The sequence below is a fragment of the Orcinus orca genome, chromosome 12 (genome assembly GCF_937001465.1).
Source record: "Orcinus orca chromosome 12, mOrcOrc1.1, whole genome shotgun sequence".
Lineage (NCBI taxonomy): Eukaryota > Metazoa > Chordata > Mammalia > Artiodactyla > Delphinidae > Orcinus > Orcinus orca.
The window spans coordinates 56,658,242-56,676,905 of NC_064570.1; the positions used below are offsets into that span (position 1 = coordinate 56,658,242).

At 33.4% G+C, this 18,664-nt stretch overlaps 1 protein-coding gene across 3 annotated transcripts in view; it reads left to right on the forward strand.

Annotated features, from left to right (window-relative positions):
• ASCC3 (activating signal cointegrator 1 complex subunit 3) overlaps positions 1 to 18,664 on the forward strand; it is a 331,462-nt gene that overhangs the window by 79,352 nt on the left and 233,446 nt on the right. For all 3 annotated transcript variants that reach the window (XM_033418760.2, XM_033418762.2, XM_004264782.4), the window contains exons 9-10: positions 17,163 to 17,363; positions 17,833 to 17,973. In XM_033418760.2, the coding sequence (XP_033274651.1) occupies positions 17,163 to 17,363; positions 17,833 to 17,973 (342 nt within the window). The remainder of the gene's footprint in view (positions 1 to 17,162; positions 17,364 to 17,832; positions 17,974 to 18,664) is intronic.

Here is an 18,664-nt window from a genome sequence, read left to right on the forward strand (position 1 = left end):
ATACAGCGCATATGACAGCCTCTCACAGCAAAGAGTTACCAAAATGTCAATAATGCCAAGATTGAGACACCCCTAAAGAACAGAGCTGTCCGCCAGAACTTTATGCCGTCCATAGTTGGATATCTGGAAACTTGGTTCTTTTCTCTTCTTCTTCTCCTCCTCCTCCTCTTCTTCTTTTTTTTTTTTTTTTTTGGTCTCTTCTAAGCATTGAGCAGATCTAAAACTATTACAGAATAAGTTTGTTAAAACTTTTAAACTTCAATCACTTCCTTCCTAACTTCTTTGATGTTGTTTTCATGTACTTTAGTTCTATCTTGTTTTAGTTTTTACACCAGATACTATTATCGTTATTATTATTTTATAGTCAATAGTTATTTGGATTTCCTATATATTTTGCTCATTGTTTTTTAATTTTATCTAGTGCTTTCATGTTCTGTGACTTTTCATTGCCTAAATTTTCTTTATTGGGAATCTGGTGGTGGCAGATTAAGTTTCTTTTAATTTTTGTTAATCTAAAATACCTTTATTTTACCATTATTTGCAACAGATATTTTAGCTGGTAATAGAATTCTAAGTTCACAGTTATTTTCTCTTAGCATATTAAAGATATTACTATGTCATCTGCTTTTCATTTTTGCTTTTGCAAAGTCTGCGATCAACCTAGCTGTGATTTGTTTTAAGGTAAGATTTCTCTCTGGTTGCTTTTCAGATCTTCCCTTTGCCCTTGGAATTTTCTAGTTTTACCACCATGTTTCTAGATAAAGCTTTCTTTTTAACTTCTTACTCATTTTCTCATTCTGTTGTCTGCTTAACATCAGCAGACAAAGAGGAAGGAAAAAGGACTTTACGTTTTTCATGCACCTAAAACATGGCAAACATCGGTAGATAGTATTTTTAAAAAATCAGCAAGATGTTTCCCCTGTCTTCAGTGAGCTTGCAGCATAGTTGGGGGCATAAGATGGCATCTCTGTTGAGTATTTACCAACAGTATACTGTGGAATGTACTAAGTACGAAATCAGTAGTTTGGATTTAATGTAATCTTAAATGGAAGGCAGAGGGATCAGTGCAGGTTATAGCTGTTAATGAAGATTTTTTGGAGAACTTGAGACTTTAGTTGTTTCTCGACTGCTATGATCTGGGGGATTGGGCTTTTTTTGAAGAATGACAATGAACTGAACAGTGTTTTTCATGATGTGGGGTGTATAGAGAAAGGAACAGTTCCTGATTTTGTGTTGAAAACTTTGTGTAGACCTTGTATAGAATATTGGAGATTATGTCTTGTCCATATTACTTTGTATATAGAAACTTTAAAATGGTATTTTTCTTATAAAAACTTGGCCATTGTCAGGAGGGCCATTATATTATGTATTCAAGTATTATTTAAAGTATTACTATGGAAGGTGTAAGGAAAATCTTTAAAATTTCTCAGCTTACTCTCAAAAGTAATTGGGATTGGATTTTGATGCACTCAGTCTGCTGTGTGTGGAAGTATGCTTTTGATAATATATTGTCTTCTGTTTTAGGGGTCAATAAATGTTCAATATGTAAAAATTTGTTCCATTAGATAAGCTTTCCTATAAATGAGATTTTTATATATTTTTGACTCAGCAAGTATTTAAATTATATGATTAAAAAGTAATGTTTACTTGCTATGAAAGTTCACTATAGTTCAAATATATGAAATAGCTAGGTCTCATTTGAAGGGAAGTGCTATTTATATTTTCTTTTCTAAAAAAGAATTAATTGTGTCTGTATGCCCTGAACTTTTTCAGGATTGCAGTACCATAAAGTCTACTGGGAACACTTGCAAACAGCTAACTAGGAAAAGGGCACCAGCTGCTTGAAGAATACCTGCTAAACTAAGGAGAGTTATACCTAGCATCTGCCTAGCATCTAGCTAGGAATAATCGAACAAAATAACTTTCTTTACAACTTATACTTTATTGATTTTATGGGGAGGGAAATTAGAAGAGAGAGCATTAAAAGCATAATGGCATATTGAGCTACGCCAGAATGATAATTTTAGAACTCAGATGAATTCAGAAGTCTGAAAAGTAGATGAATTTAGCTTATAATGTGGGAATTTCAAGTGCTTTAGAAATGGACTTAGTCCATATCTTCCAACATATCTATGTATTGTGGTTACACAGGCCTATCATAAATAAACAAATATTGGGTATGATTGTATTGCTACTCACAGGTTTTCATTATTTGTCTCTGAAAATATGTACGGATTGGTTATCAGTCATCAGCAGTCATTTCTTGAACTCTTGATTGATGCAAGGCACTGTGCTATAGTGGGTACCAAAAGATTTAGAATTATGATCGTGCCTTTGAGGAACTTACTATCCCATTAGGCAAGTAGAACTGATGTTGAATTCTCAGCTTCACCATTCGCACATTTTGTGCTATGGATCAAGTTACATAGCACATCTAAATTTGTTTCCTCATCGGACTATTTATTCTGAAAAGATTACATGAGTCAGCACACAGAATATGTGTAGCACTATCTGTGATATATTTTGGGAGATTAGCCACCCAAACTGCAGTATGATATTGCAATCCTGAAAAAGTTCAGGGCATACTTTGAATCTTTCTGTTAAGAGACACTGATAGGTGGAATTATTTTGGTATAAATAACTTTAAAATTCCTCAAAGATGAATACTGAACGTAATACAGAAGACAGCTTTAAATTAATAAAGATAAAGCACAGGAACTTGCATTTTTTAGTTAATACTGTGCATTTCTTTAGGTACCTTATATCACATTATTTAACTTAATCACCTTGTATAAACACTGAAAACAAGAGGTTTTGGAGAGGACAAGTTTAAATTTGATCCAATGGTGCAAATATCCAAGAGTGACTAAATAAACGTAGGTAGGTCACCTTGCTTTTTGCATTCTCAGCAAGCTCTTACATTCTTGATAAATTTCAGAGTTGTATGAAAATAATAATTATGTAATTTTGGGTAATTTTAAATGTATCAGAGGAAATCAATATATAAAGAAATCTTAATGAATTCTTAAGCAGTCTGCATAATATCATGTTTTATTGCATATCTTTCATGATTTCTTTAAATGTTTTGTTTATCCTTTAAATCTTTACATATTACTCAAGAAGTTCAAGTAAAGCATTTATCTTACAGGGGGTCCCCTTACCTAACTTCTCCCTTCTAATTTGATACATGTTTAAACAGAAGTTTTTCTGAGTAAAATGTACTTTGTTCTTTCCAGAGTAGGTTGTGTTAAATTATGAAAAAATCAGATGACTAAGAAAACCTTAATCACTGTGTTGGGAGTGGGTAGGGAAGGTTGAGCTAACAGTTCTCAATCCTGTTTGTACTTGATAATCACCTGGGAGACTGTTAAGAAACGTCCAGATTACTGTTCCCCACATTAGCAAATAAATGAAGATCTCAAGGGTTGAGTCCTGAAAAATCTGTCATTTTTCAAAGCACCAATACTCCCTACTCCAAGTAGGAAGAACCTGTTCTCAAAGCATCAGCCGCCTCAGCACACCCTCAGCCGAGCTCCTCCCTAGCAGTCTTTGACTAGGTCCTTCCCCCACTCTTTTGGGTGGTGGGTTCAATGTATTTGTAACGCCTCTTTTTTTTTTTTTTTTTAAATACTCATTTATTTATTTGGCCGTGCCGGGTCTTAGTTGCGACACGTGGGATCTTCATTGCCGCATGAGGGATCTTTTCGTTGAGGCATGCGGGATCTTTAGTTGTGGCATGTAGGATCTAGTTCCCTGACCAGGGATCGAACCCGGACCCCCTGCATTGGGAGCCTGGAGCCTTAGCCACTGGACCACCAGGAAGTCCCTGGAACCCTTCTATGTGAGCTTCAGATCTCATGAGGGGAATGAGCAGTAAATTTCAATTTAAGGAAGCCATTTATAAGTCCAGTTTACTGCTTGTTTCCCTAGTAAGGAAAATTCTGAGATCATCTCTTTAATGGGAATGAGTTAATGACATTAAATTGTGTTTTTAAAGTATTGGAAAATTTAAAAGGTACCAATTTAAATAGGCATTTATAAATTTTTGTTCTTCAGGAAGTCAGTACCAAGTATGTTATTAAGCATTGGAATGTTTGAATACACACGTGTGTGCACATTTGTATATTGAACTGACTATTCTAAATAAGTCATTAATACTTTCACTTATATAACACATTTTTGCTATATTATTATTACCTTACATTAAATGGATTCTTGGATTAAAATCTAATCTGTTAGATTAGTTAGTGAAAATAGCCTCTTATCCTTCAAAACAATTCATTTGATGAGGATTCTGTTAATATGAAATTTTCTTCTTTAAGGAGATATATATTTAAAATGACATCCTTGCTTTATTTAATTAGTTTTGGAAAGTTTAAAGTCATTTGTACTGTAAAAACATTTTAAATTAAGAAATTACCTATAATTTAAGAACTGTAACATTTTGTGAGCTTGACCACATAAGTGCCCAGATACTTTACCCTCTTTAAAGATTTCAAGCAAGCTAGTGAAAGTAATTTACAAGTTAAGGTCAAAGCTGAAACCGGTTATTGCTACAAATATCAGCCAAGAAACTGAAAACGACATATTCTGTGTGGGACTTAACAGAATTTGACAGAGACTCTTTTGCCTCTATTTTATTGCCGTGGTTAGAAGTGCGGCTGTTTATTAGAAGGCAGGCCCCACAGTTTGGGTCAAAAAGACTATAATACCAATTAAATAATAGTGTCTTACATTTTTAAGATCTAACACTTAAAGCGACATCCTGGAAGGATATTTATAATATATACATGTCAGGATAAGTTTATCTCCCTTATGAAAATAATTGATTAACTTAGTAGAAAATGCCAGGTTCTTTATCTCTAATTTCTTTATCTCTAATTGCATCTGAAGTTTGTATATGTAATTGTAATACTGGTTTTGTGAATCAAGCCCTCGCTTATTCTGATGGTTCTGTCTAAACACAAGCAAACAGAACCTAGCCAAATCAGACTCATAAGTGAGGTTCAGTCATGTCTTTTGCTGTCTTCTTGTGCATTGGGAATGTGACTCTCGGCATAGCACGTTGGTGAAGGTGTTTCAGAAGGACATCTGACCTGCTGACTTGTTAAGAGTGTGCTGGTAGAAACCCACATGTGCAATCTTATGGTTCATTGGTGGACTTTGTTACTGTGCAGCCAGAATCTTGTTTGTCTTTTAAAATTCCCTCTTGAGGTTTTTTCTTCAGTTTTCTCAGCAGGTAAGCCTTAGCTCAAACCTGGGAATGAGGAGCGTACCTTACGCTTCCAAGAAGAGGTTAGTGCTCCTTTCTAACACCCATTATGCCTTAAGTCCTCAATTAAATCTAACAGTGTTGCTATTATTCGTTTTTCTCTCCTTGTTTTCTTCTCTTCAAGGCCAGTAATACCTACTTATTTATCATTTTGTCATCAGGGAGTACAATATATTTAGAAGTCCCATTTGGTTGTTGTGAAATGGACTATTTTCAGGATGAGAGAATTTTTAGGAATTGACACTTAAGGGCATATTGAGTATTTTTGGTTACTCTTCTAAATGATGTAAATGCATTCCTTTAAATAATATGAAAGGATTATGAATTATGCATTGTGATTTCTTACTGCTTGTTTGTATGTAATGCAAATTGGCTCAGTTTCATTTTAGACAGTAACTAACTTACCTGTTTTTCACAAAATTTTACAATCTTATTTCCTTCAAAGACTTAACAGCAGATTACTCTCCTGAGGTCTTTTGTTGCTAAGACTTAATTTCCTCTACCCAGATTGTCTGGTTCAAAATGAATTAATATCATGAAACATTAAAACACACAACTCTTCAGTAAAGAGGAAATAATAGTGGCCATACACTGTCTTTCTTATCTCTTTTTTCTTTTTTTAATCTCTTAATTAACAGAATTCAGTAATATTTCAGTTTTCAAGTGGGAGTACAAATTGGAAATTTGCGGTTTGGTAAAGATGTAGAACTCTTTATATGACAATGAAAAACAGGGTGAATCAGTTACTTTATATTGACATAAAAACATTAGGTATTTATATCTGTCAAGAAAGAAATTATTATTACTTTTAATACATTAAGACACCATACAGTAGGTCTTCTTCCCCTTTTGTTTTTCCTTAAGATAAATTTTTTTTTATGTAAAGAGTAAAGCGTTTTTGTGAAGCTGATTATAAAATCTGTTCTATAAAAAAAGTAATATCTAAAATGTAATATCTAAACTTACAAAACAGAAGGTAAAACTTCCTTTATAATCCCAGATCCACTGGAACAGTTTGATGTATATCTTTCCATAATTTTTTTGTATTAACAGATTATATTTAATTATGTTACCGTTCTGTGGCATGTTATAAGCATATATATCTTCCTCATCTTATTTAACTACTGTAATTCATAAAGAATGCATCATGAATTACTGATCTCAGTCTATTTATGGACATTCAACTTGTATTAGTTTTTTTTATTATAAATGATATTTTAGCAGACATCTTTTTGCTTATTTATCTGACATTCTTGTTGTTAGTTTAACTTGGATACATTTTTGGAGGTAGAATTTTTAGGTTAAATGATATGCAAATTTATTAATGTTGATCATTTAAAAGCAATGTGTATGATGCATATGAAGATGTAAACATTACCAAGAATAATCAGTTTTTAAAAAATCTTAAACACCCAGATTAAAAAGTACTCTGACTCTATTTTGCATTTATTTGATTATTAGTATGGTCAGTATTTTCATTGACTTTATATTTTTATATTTATTTTTATAAAATTAAGTTACTTTGTTAAAAAATCAGCATAAGGAATAAAAGTGTAAAGTAATGAAATCAGTAAGCTTTACAAGTTTTTAACTTGGACTTTAAAATTTGAACTTTTGTTCCAGTCCTTGCTCGACTACTTACTGGCCATTTATCCTAGGGCAAACTCTCTAATCTCTCCATGCCAAGTTTCCCCATCTGTAAAATAAAGGTAATAAGAAAGACCTACTTCGTGGGTTTTCTTTCGATGTTGAGAGAAATAATCCCCTTAAAGCATTTAAAGCAAAGCCTAGTGTGTAGTATGTGCTCAATTAGAAGTGGTAGCTAACTGGTACTATTATCATTAAATGGATTAGTGAACAACTTAATTGCCAACTTAAATAATAAGGAATATATTATCTTATGTGTTTATCTCTAATTAAGAGCATTAAAGATAACTTAACATTTTAGGTTTTGTTTTTATAATGTATTAGTCTACTGATCTGGTCACAGATCATCAGTTTGGGGTTGGCCGTCAGTGAAGTAGCGTGCCAGGTCTTCCCTGGTTCCGTTCCTTTAAAGGTTAGGGTGTGGACGTGTGTGGTAGCAGAGGTATAGTTGGGACCCAAGTAACAGACTCCTGGTGGTCCAGATTCACTTGCTTCGCCTTTAGCTCTTGAGGACAGAGAGTAAGTCCTCACAGCTTGGCACTTGGTAGGCAGAGTTCAGTGTACGATGAACGAATGGGAGGGTACGTTTTAGATAATGGCCAGGTGTGGTTTAGGCTTTGCAGTTAATAACAGGTCTGTACTTTTGTTGAAACCATAGAGTCCTGGTGAGGTCCCAGCTCTAATGCTACAGGTATTGGATGTAGGAAGAGAACCTGCTGTTTCTTCTATTCCTAAACTTTTAATTGAGAGAAACCTTTGAGGAACTCAGCCTATTAAGACCAAAAAAGAGAATGTTGAGGAGGACAGTGAGTGGAGGGACATATGACTTAAATTGAATTACTCTTCTGAAGGTTTTTTAAATTACCTTTTTGTCTCTGGAGGGTAAAACTCTAGGAATAATAAGAACTTTTTAATATGAAATATTTTTGCAATACTTGAGAGCTCATTTAGGCATCTCCATTTAATCAGACAGATCTTTAGTTTTTCCGTTTTTTTAAGGAAGTCAGTTGTATATCTTTGTGTGTGTGTGTTTTACCTTTTTCTTTTTGCATAGGTATTATCACATTTTAAAAGCTAGAAATCTTTAAGTAGTGAAAAGTCTCATAATTTATCCTTGTCCCCTGTCTGCCCAGATCCTTATTTCAGTCTATTAAAAATCACAGTATTAGATTTTATGTATTCTCCCAGAATGTCTACAAGCAAATATAAACATATTTTAGTGTTAACTGTTAAATATATATAAACAGCAGATTCTTATTCCCTACTCCCCACCCCCACCATCTTTGAGAAAAGTAGCATATTATAATATGGGTATGCATCTTGCTTTTTTCAAATAACAAGATCTTTCCATCTTAGTGAATAGAATACCTTCCATGGCTGTTAAGTAGTTTGTGGTGTGGAACGTGGTTTGTGGGAAGAATTAGAGTGGTGGATTCCAGCATATAGAACTTGGACTGCCTATACCGAGCTGTGATCATCTCTGATTCTGAAATTTTGAACCTAAGGCACATGCTATCTAGAGCCAGAGGAAACTCAAACTGTGAAGATTATATAATGTATGTCTTTGGTATCTATATGATTTTTCCTAAATACATGCTGAAATTGATGTTTGCTGTTAGAATATTTAAAACTTAAGCTTATGATACATATACTAACTTGGAAGGGATGACATGATCCTGGCTTCATCTTAGATACCCAGTTAATGCATTTTAACTGACTGGCAGTATAAGTACCTACATTTGATTACTATAAACAGTTAGTGCAGTATGTGTAGTGTACATTTTTAAAATAAATTTATTTATTTATTTTTGACTGTGTTGGGTCTTTGTTACTGCACATGGGCTTTCTCTAGTTGCGGCGAGCGGGGGCTACTCTTCGTTGCGGTGCGCGGGCTTCTCATTGCAGTGGCTTCTCTTGTTGCAGAGCATGGGCTCTAGGCTCATGGACTTCAGTAGTTGTGGCACATGGGCTCAGTAGTTGTGGCTTGCGGGCTCTAGAGCACAGCCTCAGTAGTTGTGGCACACAGGCTTAGTTGCTTCGTAGCGTGTGGGATCTTCCCGGACCAGGGATCGTGTCCCCTGCATTGGCAGGCGGATTCTTAACCACTGCGCCACCTGGGAAGCCCCTAGTGTACATTTTTGTTCTTCCAGGTAAATAGTATCATCCAGATTATTTTTTAGAAATAAAGCGTGCATTTGGTAACGGCCTGTGTAGCTAGTGTTTGATAAAGTATATCAGAAACATATTTTCTATGGGATTGCATATATGAGTCATGTCATTTCTGTAAGATTAGTAGTCTGATGAATCTGAAATATACATAGACAAGTGGATTTAGGATGAAACTTGTAACATTTTCATCTACTGATTATGATGTTTTGAAAATGCTTAGTTAAAACTAATTAAAAGGGAAAATGGTACATATTTCAAATGACTGTGCTAAACATAAAGCCTTTATGATAAATTAGCCATGATACTCATTTTTCTATTTAAGAGCAAATACTAAGATGCTAAGAAAAATAATTGCAGTTCAATTTTGTATATTCATTCATGTATAAAATGAACACCTGTGTTTCTTCTAAGTTAGAAGAATATCAAATATTTGGAGGCAATGATTGTTAGTGCCATTTAATTAGACATTAGTGTATGTATGAAATATAAATAAAACAATGAATATTATTACTACATAGTTCTAAATTTAAGTAAAATAGAGTTTTGATATAGTCACACTTTTTCTTCCTCTTTAATCTTTTGTTTTCTTAAGATATTCGTGAATATAATTTGAATATTATATCAATACAAGAAATTCCTTATGCTCAGTGAACTTTAACTTAATTATCTCATGTTCTAGTAGCTCACAAACATAACTTGAAACATACTGAATCCTCTAGTGATATTTTTTAATACTGTTAAAGTTGCTGCCTGTACACATTCCTTTTATTTCTTTTACCAACAAGTTTATTTTGAAAATTATTTCATCCATTTTTCTAAATTTAAAATGAAAAACAAAAATAAACTTTGGGGGGAGGGGGCAGAATGTGGGCTGTGGAAGTAATTTATAAATTTTTGTAGGGGTTTGCTTTTTTTTTGGTAACTTGTTTCTCATCAGCATATTCTGTTGCTAGTAAAGACTATATATATGCAACAGTAATTTAAGGAATCTTTTGCAATGGTTTTTAAATGAATGTCGAGACTTTTTAATTGGCAAACTGAATCATTGTATGGTAGTATTTTAGACGGTATATTTGGTGGTAATTTGTGTTTGGAGCTAAGACAAACTCAGTTCAGGTTTCATCTCTTCCACAGTTTACTAGCAGTGTGGACTCGGGTGAGTTGTTTAACTTCTCTAGGCCTTAGTTTCCTCCACTACCCTATATTCTTTCAGGAAAATCTTTAGAGGTAGGTGAGTCTCTATGGTAGTCCCGTCTTCATAGTCTGGTCATAACCTACTTTTCCATCTTCATTATCTCTGCTTCCCCTTCCTCCCATCTCTGTCACACAACTACTAACTTTTAACTAGTTCCAGGTGTTTTTCTTTGGAGCTAAGACAAACTCAGTTCAGGTCTCATCTCTTCCACAGTTTACTAGCAGTGTGGACTCGGGTGAGTTGTTTAACTTCTCTAGGCCTTAGTTTCCTCCACTACCCTATATTCTTTCAGGAAAATCTTTAGAGGTAGGTGAGTCTCTATGGTAGTCCCGTCTTCATAGTCTGGTCATAACCTACTTTTCCATCTTCATTATCTCTGCTTCCCCTTCCTCCCATCTCTGTCACACAACTACTAACTTTTAACTAGTTCCAGGTGTTTTTCTAATACTCAGTTCCTTCTACCTGAAAAAGCATCCTTCTTAGTGACGCTCTCTCCCCTCAGATAGCTCAACATATAGTCCATGTCTTTATTATAGACAACTGAAATGACGTAATATAATTTTATCACCTTTTTTCCCCCTTAAACCACAAGCTAAATATTCTAAGGATCATTTTAGACACTGTCTTACTTTTGTTAAGAGAAGAAAATTTATACTGACATAAATTCTTAGTATAGTAATATTTATACAAGTGATCAGTAAATGATTGTTGAATTGAATAGAATGTTATAAACCTCCATGTGTAATAGGTTTGTTTGTGAGTATATTCTTCTAATGCCTTAGTTTGCTTCTTGATTGAACTGTAACCTTTAGGAACAAAAGAAATGTTTCTTATTCAAGATTGAATATAGGTTTTTTCTGGAACTGCTACATATTTTGCTTAGATCCAGTTTACTCTTCCTTTGGAAGATATTGTGAATGAAGTGTGTATCTTTTTAAGATTTTTAAGACTTTTTCCCTCATTTATTCAACTGATTTATCAATCAGTGAAAATTTATTTAGAGACCTATTATGTTCCTGGCAATTGGTTAGGTACTATGGTAATGCAGAGAGTAGTAAAACTGAATCCTTAGTTTAAATCCAGTGGGCTGGATATACATATAAATAAATCATTTCAGTGTTTGTGGTTAAGGGCCATAATGGCAACATATATATAAAGGGGGTGGTGTGAATGTCCAGCTGCTGAGAGAAATGGGAGTTCCCTAAATCTTTTGAAATATGGCAGAGTATAAATGCATAAATATATTAATTGTGTATGGAATTGGAGGGGACCAGAGATTACATTTGAACTTGAACTTGAATGATAATGAAGAGCTTCTCAATGCTGGGAAAGGTATTATAGGTTGTGCAAAGGCACAAAGAATGTCCAGAGAATAGTATGTATAGATGGCAGTAGTGGAAGATAATAACAAGGGTTCACATTTTGAAGGGTTCTATTTGCTATACCTTCTGTGCCTTGAAAGATCTTGTATGCTACATACCCTGTATAGTTAAAATGGACAGTGAGAAGTCTCAGAAAATCTTCAAGCTGGAATGTGACATGATCAGATTTATAGTTTAGGAATAGTGGACTTCTGTCATGAGTCTATAAAGACTGGAAATTGTAGGATTCACTTACCATAGTATTTTAGAAGCTTCATATAAAAAACAAAGATGATATATGACAGTGATGATAATAGATGCTATTAATTTATTTCAACACAGTTGCAAGTACCTACACTGTGTATGGTTTATACTATATGGTTTATAAACATTAGCAATTAAAGACTATGATTCTGAAGTTACACTATCTTCGAATCCTAACTTCACCATTTATAGCTGTGTGAACTTAAGTCTTTTGAAATCTCTGTTTCCCCATCTGTAAAATAATCTGGTATGGTTATTACAAATAATTAGGATATTCATATGAAGGATTTACCCTGTGATTGGCTCATAATAAGAACTCTGTAATTGTTGGCTATTTTTATTATTTTTTTAATTTCCTTGTGTGATAGTATAACCTTATTTTACAGATGAGGAAATAGAACTCAGAGGTGTTAATTATGTTCAAAGTTACATTGCAAATACAAAGCCAATCTTTTGACCTGGGCCTCTGACCCTAAGCCTCGTGTTCTGAAAAATGTGCTGCACTGCCAGTCCAAGGCTGAGTCATCAGCAGAGATCGATGAGAAAGTATCGCTGGTACTCTCAAGGTGTTTAATCGGTCTGCCCAAGAGTTTCTAGGCCCTAGAGATACTACTCTGATATCTTCAAGGTGTGTGTATCCAAATGAAGGCATAAGTGGATATAACAGATAAGTCTATAAAATTATTTTTAATTTTAAAAAGACAGCTTTATTGAGGTATACTTGACATACAATAAACCATATATATTTAAAGTGAAAATTTGATAAGTTAGAGTATGTAAACACATGTGAAACCATCACCACAATCAAGATAGTGAACATAACGGTCACTTTCAAAAGGTGTTTCGTGCCCCCTGCAAGCCCTCCGATCTCTCCCTCCACCCACCTCCCTACCCCCAAGCATCAACTAATCTGCTTTCTGTCACTATAGATTAGTTTGTATTTTCTAGATTTCTATATAAATGTAACCATGCAGTATGTATTCCTTTTTTTGTCTGGCTTCTTTCATTCAACAATCATTTTGAGATTCATCCTTATTTTACATGTTTCAGTGATTCATTCCTTCTTATCACTGAGTAGTATCCCACTGTATGAATGTGCTACATTGTATTTATCCATTCATCTTTTGATGGACATATGAGTTGTTTCTAGTCTTAGCCTATTACAGATAAAGCTGCTATGGACACTTGTTTACAAGTTTTTGTACGTACATATACTTTTTTTTTTTTCTCTTGGGTAAAACCTAGAAGTGGTATGGCTGGATCACGTGAAGTGTATGTTTAACTTTTTAAAAATTAAGTGCCAGTTCCTTCACGTCCCCACCAACACTTGCAATAAGCATTTAAAAAATTTTGAGGCATTTTAATAGGTGTATAGTGTTATCTCATTGTGGTTTTAACTTTCAATTCCCTAATGACTCACGGTGTTGAACATCTTTTTTGTGTGCTTATTGCCATCCGCATACTTTCTTTGGTGAAGTGACTGTTCAAATCTTTTGACCATTTAAAAAATTGGATTGTGTGTTTTCTTATCATTGTGTTTGGAGAATTCTTTATATATTCTGGATGCAAGTCCTTTATCACTTGTAAGCTTCACAGAGATATTCTCCTGTGCTGTGGCTTCTTCTTTCATTTTCTTAACATTATCTTGAAGACTATAAGTTTTTCGTTTTGCTTAAGTCCAGTTTATCAATTTGTTTGTTTATAGATTATGCTGTGTTTAAGAAATCTTGGCCTAACTCAGGACCACAGAAAATTTATCTTTTATTTTCTTGAACACGTTTTATAGTTTTAAGTTTCATTTTAGGTCAATGATCCATTCTGAGTTAACTTTTGTATATGGTAGGAGGTATGGATCCAAGTTTATTTTTTGCGTGTGGCTATCCATTTATTCCAGCATCATTTATTGAAAATGCTATCCTTTGTCATTTGCATTGCCTTTGAGCCTTTGTCAAAAATCAGCCATCCGTATATGTGAGGGTTTCTTTGTGGATTCCTTATTCTGTTCCTCGATCTATTTATCTTTATGCCAATACCATGCTGTTTTGATTTCTCTAGTTTTTTAATAAACCTTGAAATCAGGTAGTTTTAGCTCTCTTACATTGTTCTTTTGTTTCACAGTTGTTTTGTCTCTTCTAGATCCTCTGTGTTTCCATATGGATTTTAGAACCAGCTTGTTAATTTCTATAGAAAAGCCTGCTGAGATATTGAATTGGATTTGCATTGAATCTATATATCAATTTGGGAAGAACTGACATCTTTCATAGATTTTTTTTCATTCTGTTAGCAAAATTACATAGTTTTTAGTACATAAGTGTTTCCTATCTCTTAAATTTTTTATAATTTTGATGCTATTGTAATTGATTTTTAAAAATTTTTTACTTTCAGACTTTTCATTGATAGTATACAGAAATATAATTTTAAAAAAATGCTGGTCATGTATCCTCCAACCTTCTTAAATTCACTTATTAGTGTTAGGAGATTTTTTGTAGATTCCATCAGATTTTTGCCTAGGAAATCATGTCATCTCTAAATAAAGACAGTTTTTCTTCTTCCTTTCCTATATGAATGCCTTTATTTTTAAATTAAAAAATAATTTTTTTTTCCTGGATTGCACTGACTGGAACCTATAGTACTATGATAAGTGGTGAGTATAACATATAGTATGGCGTTAAGTGGTGAGTGTAATATCTTGTTCTTGATTTTAGGGGAAAGCATTTAGTCTTTAACCATTAGGTATAGTATGAGCTGTAGGGTTTTTTTAGATATCCTTTGACAGTTTGAGGAATTCCCTTCTATTTCTAGTTTGCTGAGACATTGTTTTTCTTTTTGGTTGGGAATGGGTGTAGGATTTTGTCAAATTATTTTTCTACATCTATTGAGATGATCATATGGCTTTTCCATTATAGTGTATTATTATGGTGAATTACATTGAGTTTGAATGTTAAACTAACCCTGCATTCCTGTGATAATCCCCACTTGGTAATGATATAGTATTATGTTGTAGAATTCGATATACTAAAGTTTTGTTTATAATTTTTTTCTATGTTCATAAAGGATATTGGTCTGCAGTTTTATTTTGTCTGGTTTTGGTATTAGGGGAAAGCTTGCCTCATAGAATGATTTGGAAAGTATTCTCTCCTCTGCAGTTTTTCTGAACAGTCTAAAACTCCATGAAAAATTGGTGTTATTTCCTCATTAAATGTTAGGTAGAATTTACCAGTGAAACTGTTTGGGCCTAGAGTTTTCTTTGTGGGAAGGATTTTAACTTCAGCCTTAATTTCTGTAACAGATACAGAGTTATTTCAGTTGTATATTTCTTCATGAATGAGCTTTGGTAATTTGTGTCTTTTAAGAAAGTTGTCCATCTGATCTAAATGGTCAAATTCATTGGCATAAAGTCATTTATAGTATTCCCTTATATTATTTTAATATCTGCAGCATCTGTAGTGATGCCATCCTTCTCATTCTTGGCATTAGTAATTTGTGTCTTCTCTTTTTTTGTGGCCACACCACGTAGCTTGTGGGATCTTAGTTCCCCAACCAGGGATTGAACCCAGGACCTCGGCAGTGAGAGTGTAGAGTCCTAACCACTGGACTGCTAGGGAATTCCCTGTCTTCTCTCTTTTTTTCCTGATCAGTCTGGCTTAGGGATTAATCAATTTTATTGATCTCAAAGAATAAGCTTTTCTGTTTTCATTTCATTGATATCTACTTTGATCTTTATTATTTCTTTTATTCTGTTTTACTTCGGTTTTAATTTTTCCTTTTTCTAATATCTTATTTTGAAAGATGAAGTCATTCATTTGAAACCTTTCCTCTTTTTTCATATAGGTGGCTGGTGCTATATATTTTTCCTTGAATAGTGCTTTAGCAACATCCACAAATTCTCATACGTTGAGTTTTCGTTTTCTTCAGTTAAGAATAGTTAATTTCCCTTTTGAGTCCTTCTTTCATCCATGGGTTATTTAAGAAGAACGTTATTTAGTTCCAAATATTTGTATATTTTCTAAGGATATTTCTAGTAAGGATTTCTAATTTAACTCCATTGTGATCAGGGAATATATTTTGTATGTATTGCTTCCTTTTCAATTTATTAAGACTTGTTTTATGGCCCAGAATATGGCATATATATATATATATATATATATATATATATATATATATATATATCTTGTTAAATGTTCCATGAACAATCGAGGAGAATTATTGTTAGATGAATAAATGTCAGTCAGGTCAAATTGGTTGATAGTGCTGTTCAAATCTATTGTAGCCTTGCTGATTTTCACACCTACTTGACTTATCAGTTCTTGGAGAAGGATGTTGAAATCTCTGACTGAAATTGCAGATTTGCCTATTTCCCTTTGCATGTCTGTCAGTTTTTGCTTCATGTGTTTTGAAGATCTGTTATTGGGTATATAAACATTTAGGATTGAATGATCTTCTTCATGAAATGACTGGGTCTCTATTCCTGGTAATATTCTTGGCTTTTAAATCAATTTTTTTCTGGCATTAATATAGCTATTCCAGTTTCCTGCCATTAATTCCATCCAGTGTTTTGTTTACTCTCAGACATTGTAGTTTTCATCTCTAAAGACTTTTCGTATAGAAGATCTTAGGAAAAATTAATTAACCACTCTGTGTCTTTAATTTCTTCTCTATTAAAAGGACATAATAATGGTACCTATACTATAGAATTGTTTTGAGGATTAAATAAATAAATATATGAAAGTGCTTACAATTGCATGTGTCACAGTGTAAGTTCTGAACAAACATAATCTACAGCTGTTATTCCTACTCTTAAGGATGCCTTTTCAAAAAAGTATCTTTAAAAATCCATAACATATTGAAACAGAATTTCTTATTGATTTATATCCCCAGGAATTTTCTTGTTTGCACTTTCATTTGTTATCCTCAATCTAAATAAACTAGGCTATCATCATATGAAATCAAAAGATACCTGTTTAATTTTGTTTCATTACATTATTATCATGGTTTTGTACTTAGGATTGTGTACAAAGATACAGGTATAGTCTCATTATCATATTTTTCAAATTTAGTGGGTTACAATTCCCAAGTGCATTAGAATTGTACAATAGTTGTGAGTTGTCAACTGTGCACACTTAGTTTAAATACAGGACACATTGAGAGACTAAACAAATTAGTCATTTGGTTTTTTATCACTAAAAATTTGCATTTAATGTTTTGTATGAGACCTTCACGTATTATCATTTATAGTGGGTCATGTCGTTTTTAGATTGGACAGCTGGCTTTTAAAGGGATGAGAAGACTCAATAGAATCCAGTCAATTGTGTTTGAGACTGCCTACACCACCAATGAGAACATGCTGATTTGTGCCCCTACTGGAGCTGGAAAGACCAACATTGCAATGCTTACAGTTTTGCATGAAATTCGCCAGCATTTTCAACAAGGTGTTATCAGAAAGAATGAATTTAAGGTAGGAAATTAACAAGTCCGACAACAGCTTCTTCTTTTTTTTTTTTTTTTTCCCGACAACAGCTTTTTAAATTGTAAAATTTAAAATCATTTTGCAGTTGTACATGTTACATGAGATCTGGAAGTTTTTAAGGATATTATACATGAAGTCATGTAAAGAATGCTGCATGATTTACTTCATTACTTTTAGGCAATCCCTATTTGTGTTATGAAAATCCCACTACCCCTGTGAAAACTATGAAATGCACTTAGCTTTGAAGCACCAGTTTTCAAAGTGATAAGGCTATATCAACAAATTCCATTGTCCTGTAAACAGCTGCACACTTATACAACAAAGATAAGTACTTTTCATATATCACTATTAAGATTTTTCGCCGTAAGTGGCTAGAATCATATTTCACAATAAATAGTGACTTGTATTGACGTTGTAGTTTTTGCTCATTCATCAAGCTAGTGTTTCTTTGGCGCAGATTGTATATGTTGCTCCAATGAAAGCGTTGGCAGCTGAAATGACAAATTACTTCAGCAAACGTCTAGAGCCACTGGGCATCATTGTGAAAGAATTGACTGGTGATATGCAGTTGTCAAAAAGTGAAATTTTACGAACTCAGGTATGTTGTATACTTAGATTTTTGTTGTTGTTGCTTAATACCATTCTTTTTTTTTTTCCAAGCAATTGTTAAACAACTATACCTTAAGTAACTATAAAACATAATACGAATGTGACATGGTGAACTTCTTTTTTTGTAACCACAGCCTATCCTCTACAGAAGAGGTTTTTGCTGGTGCTTTGTTCTATTATAGCCCTTCTAATAACTTCCATGATTCTTGCCATATCTTGAATATTGTTAGATTCCTGGTGTAGATTTTAAGTCATTGATAGTAAATGTTGATCTTTTAAAACAATAGGCAATGAGGATTTTCATAAGACCAGACTTCAGTTTTAAGAACAGGAAAATGTATCTTTATACTTTATATGTTATAGATCTTTAAAGGATCCCACTAGCATTCTAAAGTATTCCATAAGGATGGTTTAACGTATATAAAAAAGTTTTTAGTCATTCTGTATTTTAGCAAATAGGAAGCCACTAAATCTTGCACTGTATATAGCACTATATTAGGTGAAATGTATGACAAGCAGGGCATTTAAGATACCGTTCCTGCCTTCAAGGATCTTATGACTGAGTAGACAAAAACTACATTAGAACTACAACTAGATTATCATTAATGGATGCAACATGTAAGTAGGTGATGTTCATAGTGCTTGTAAAAAATAAAATAATGTATAACCAGATATTAATG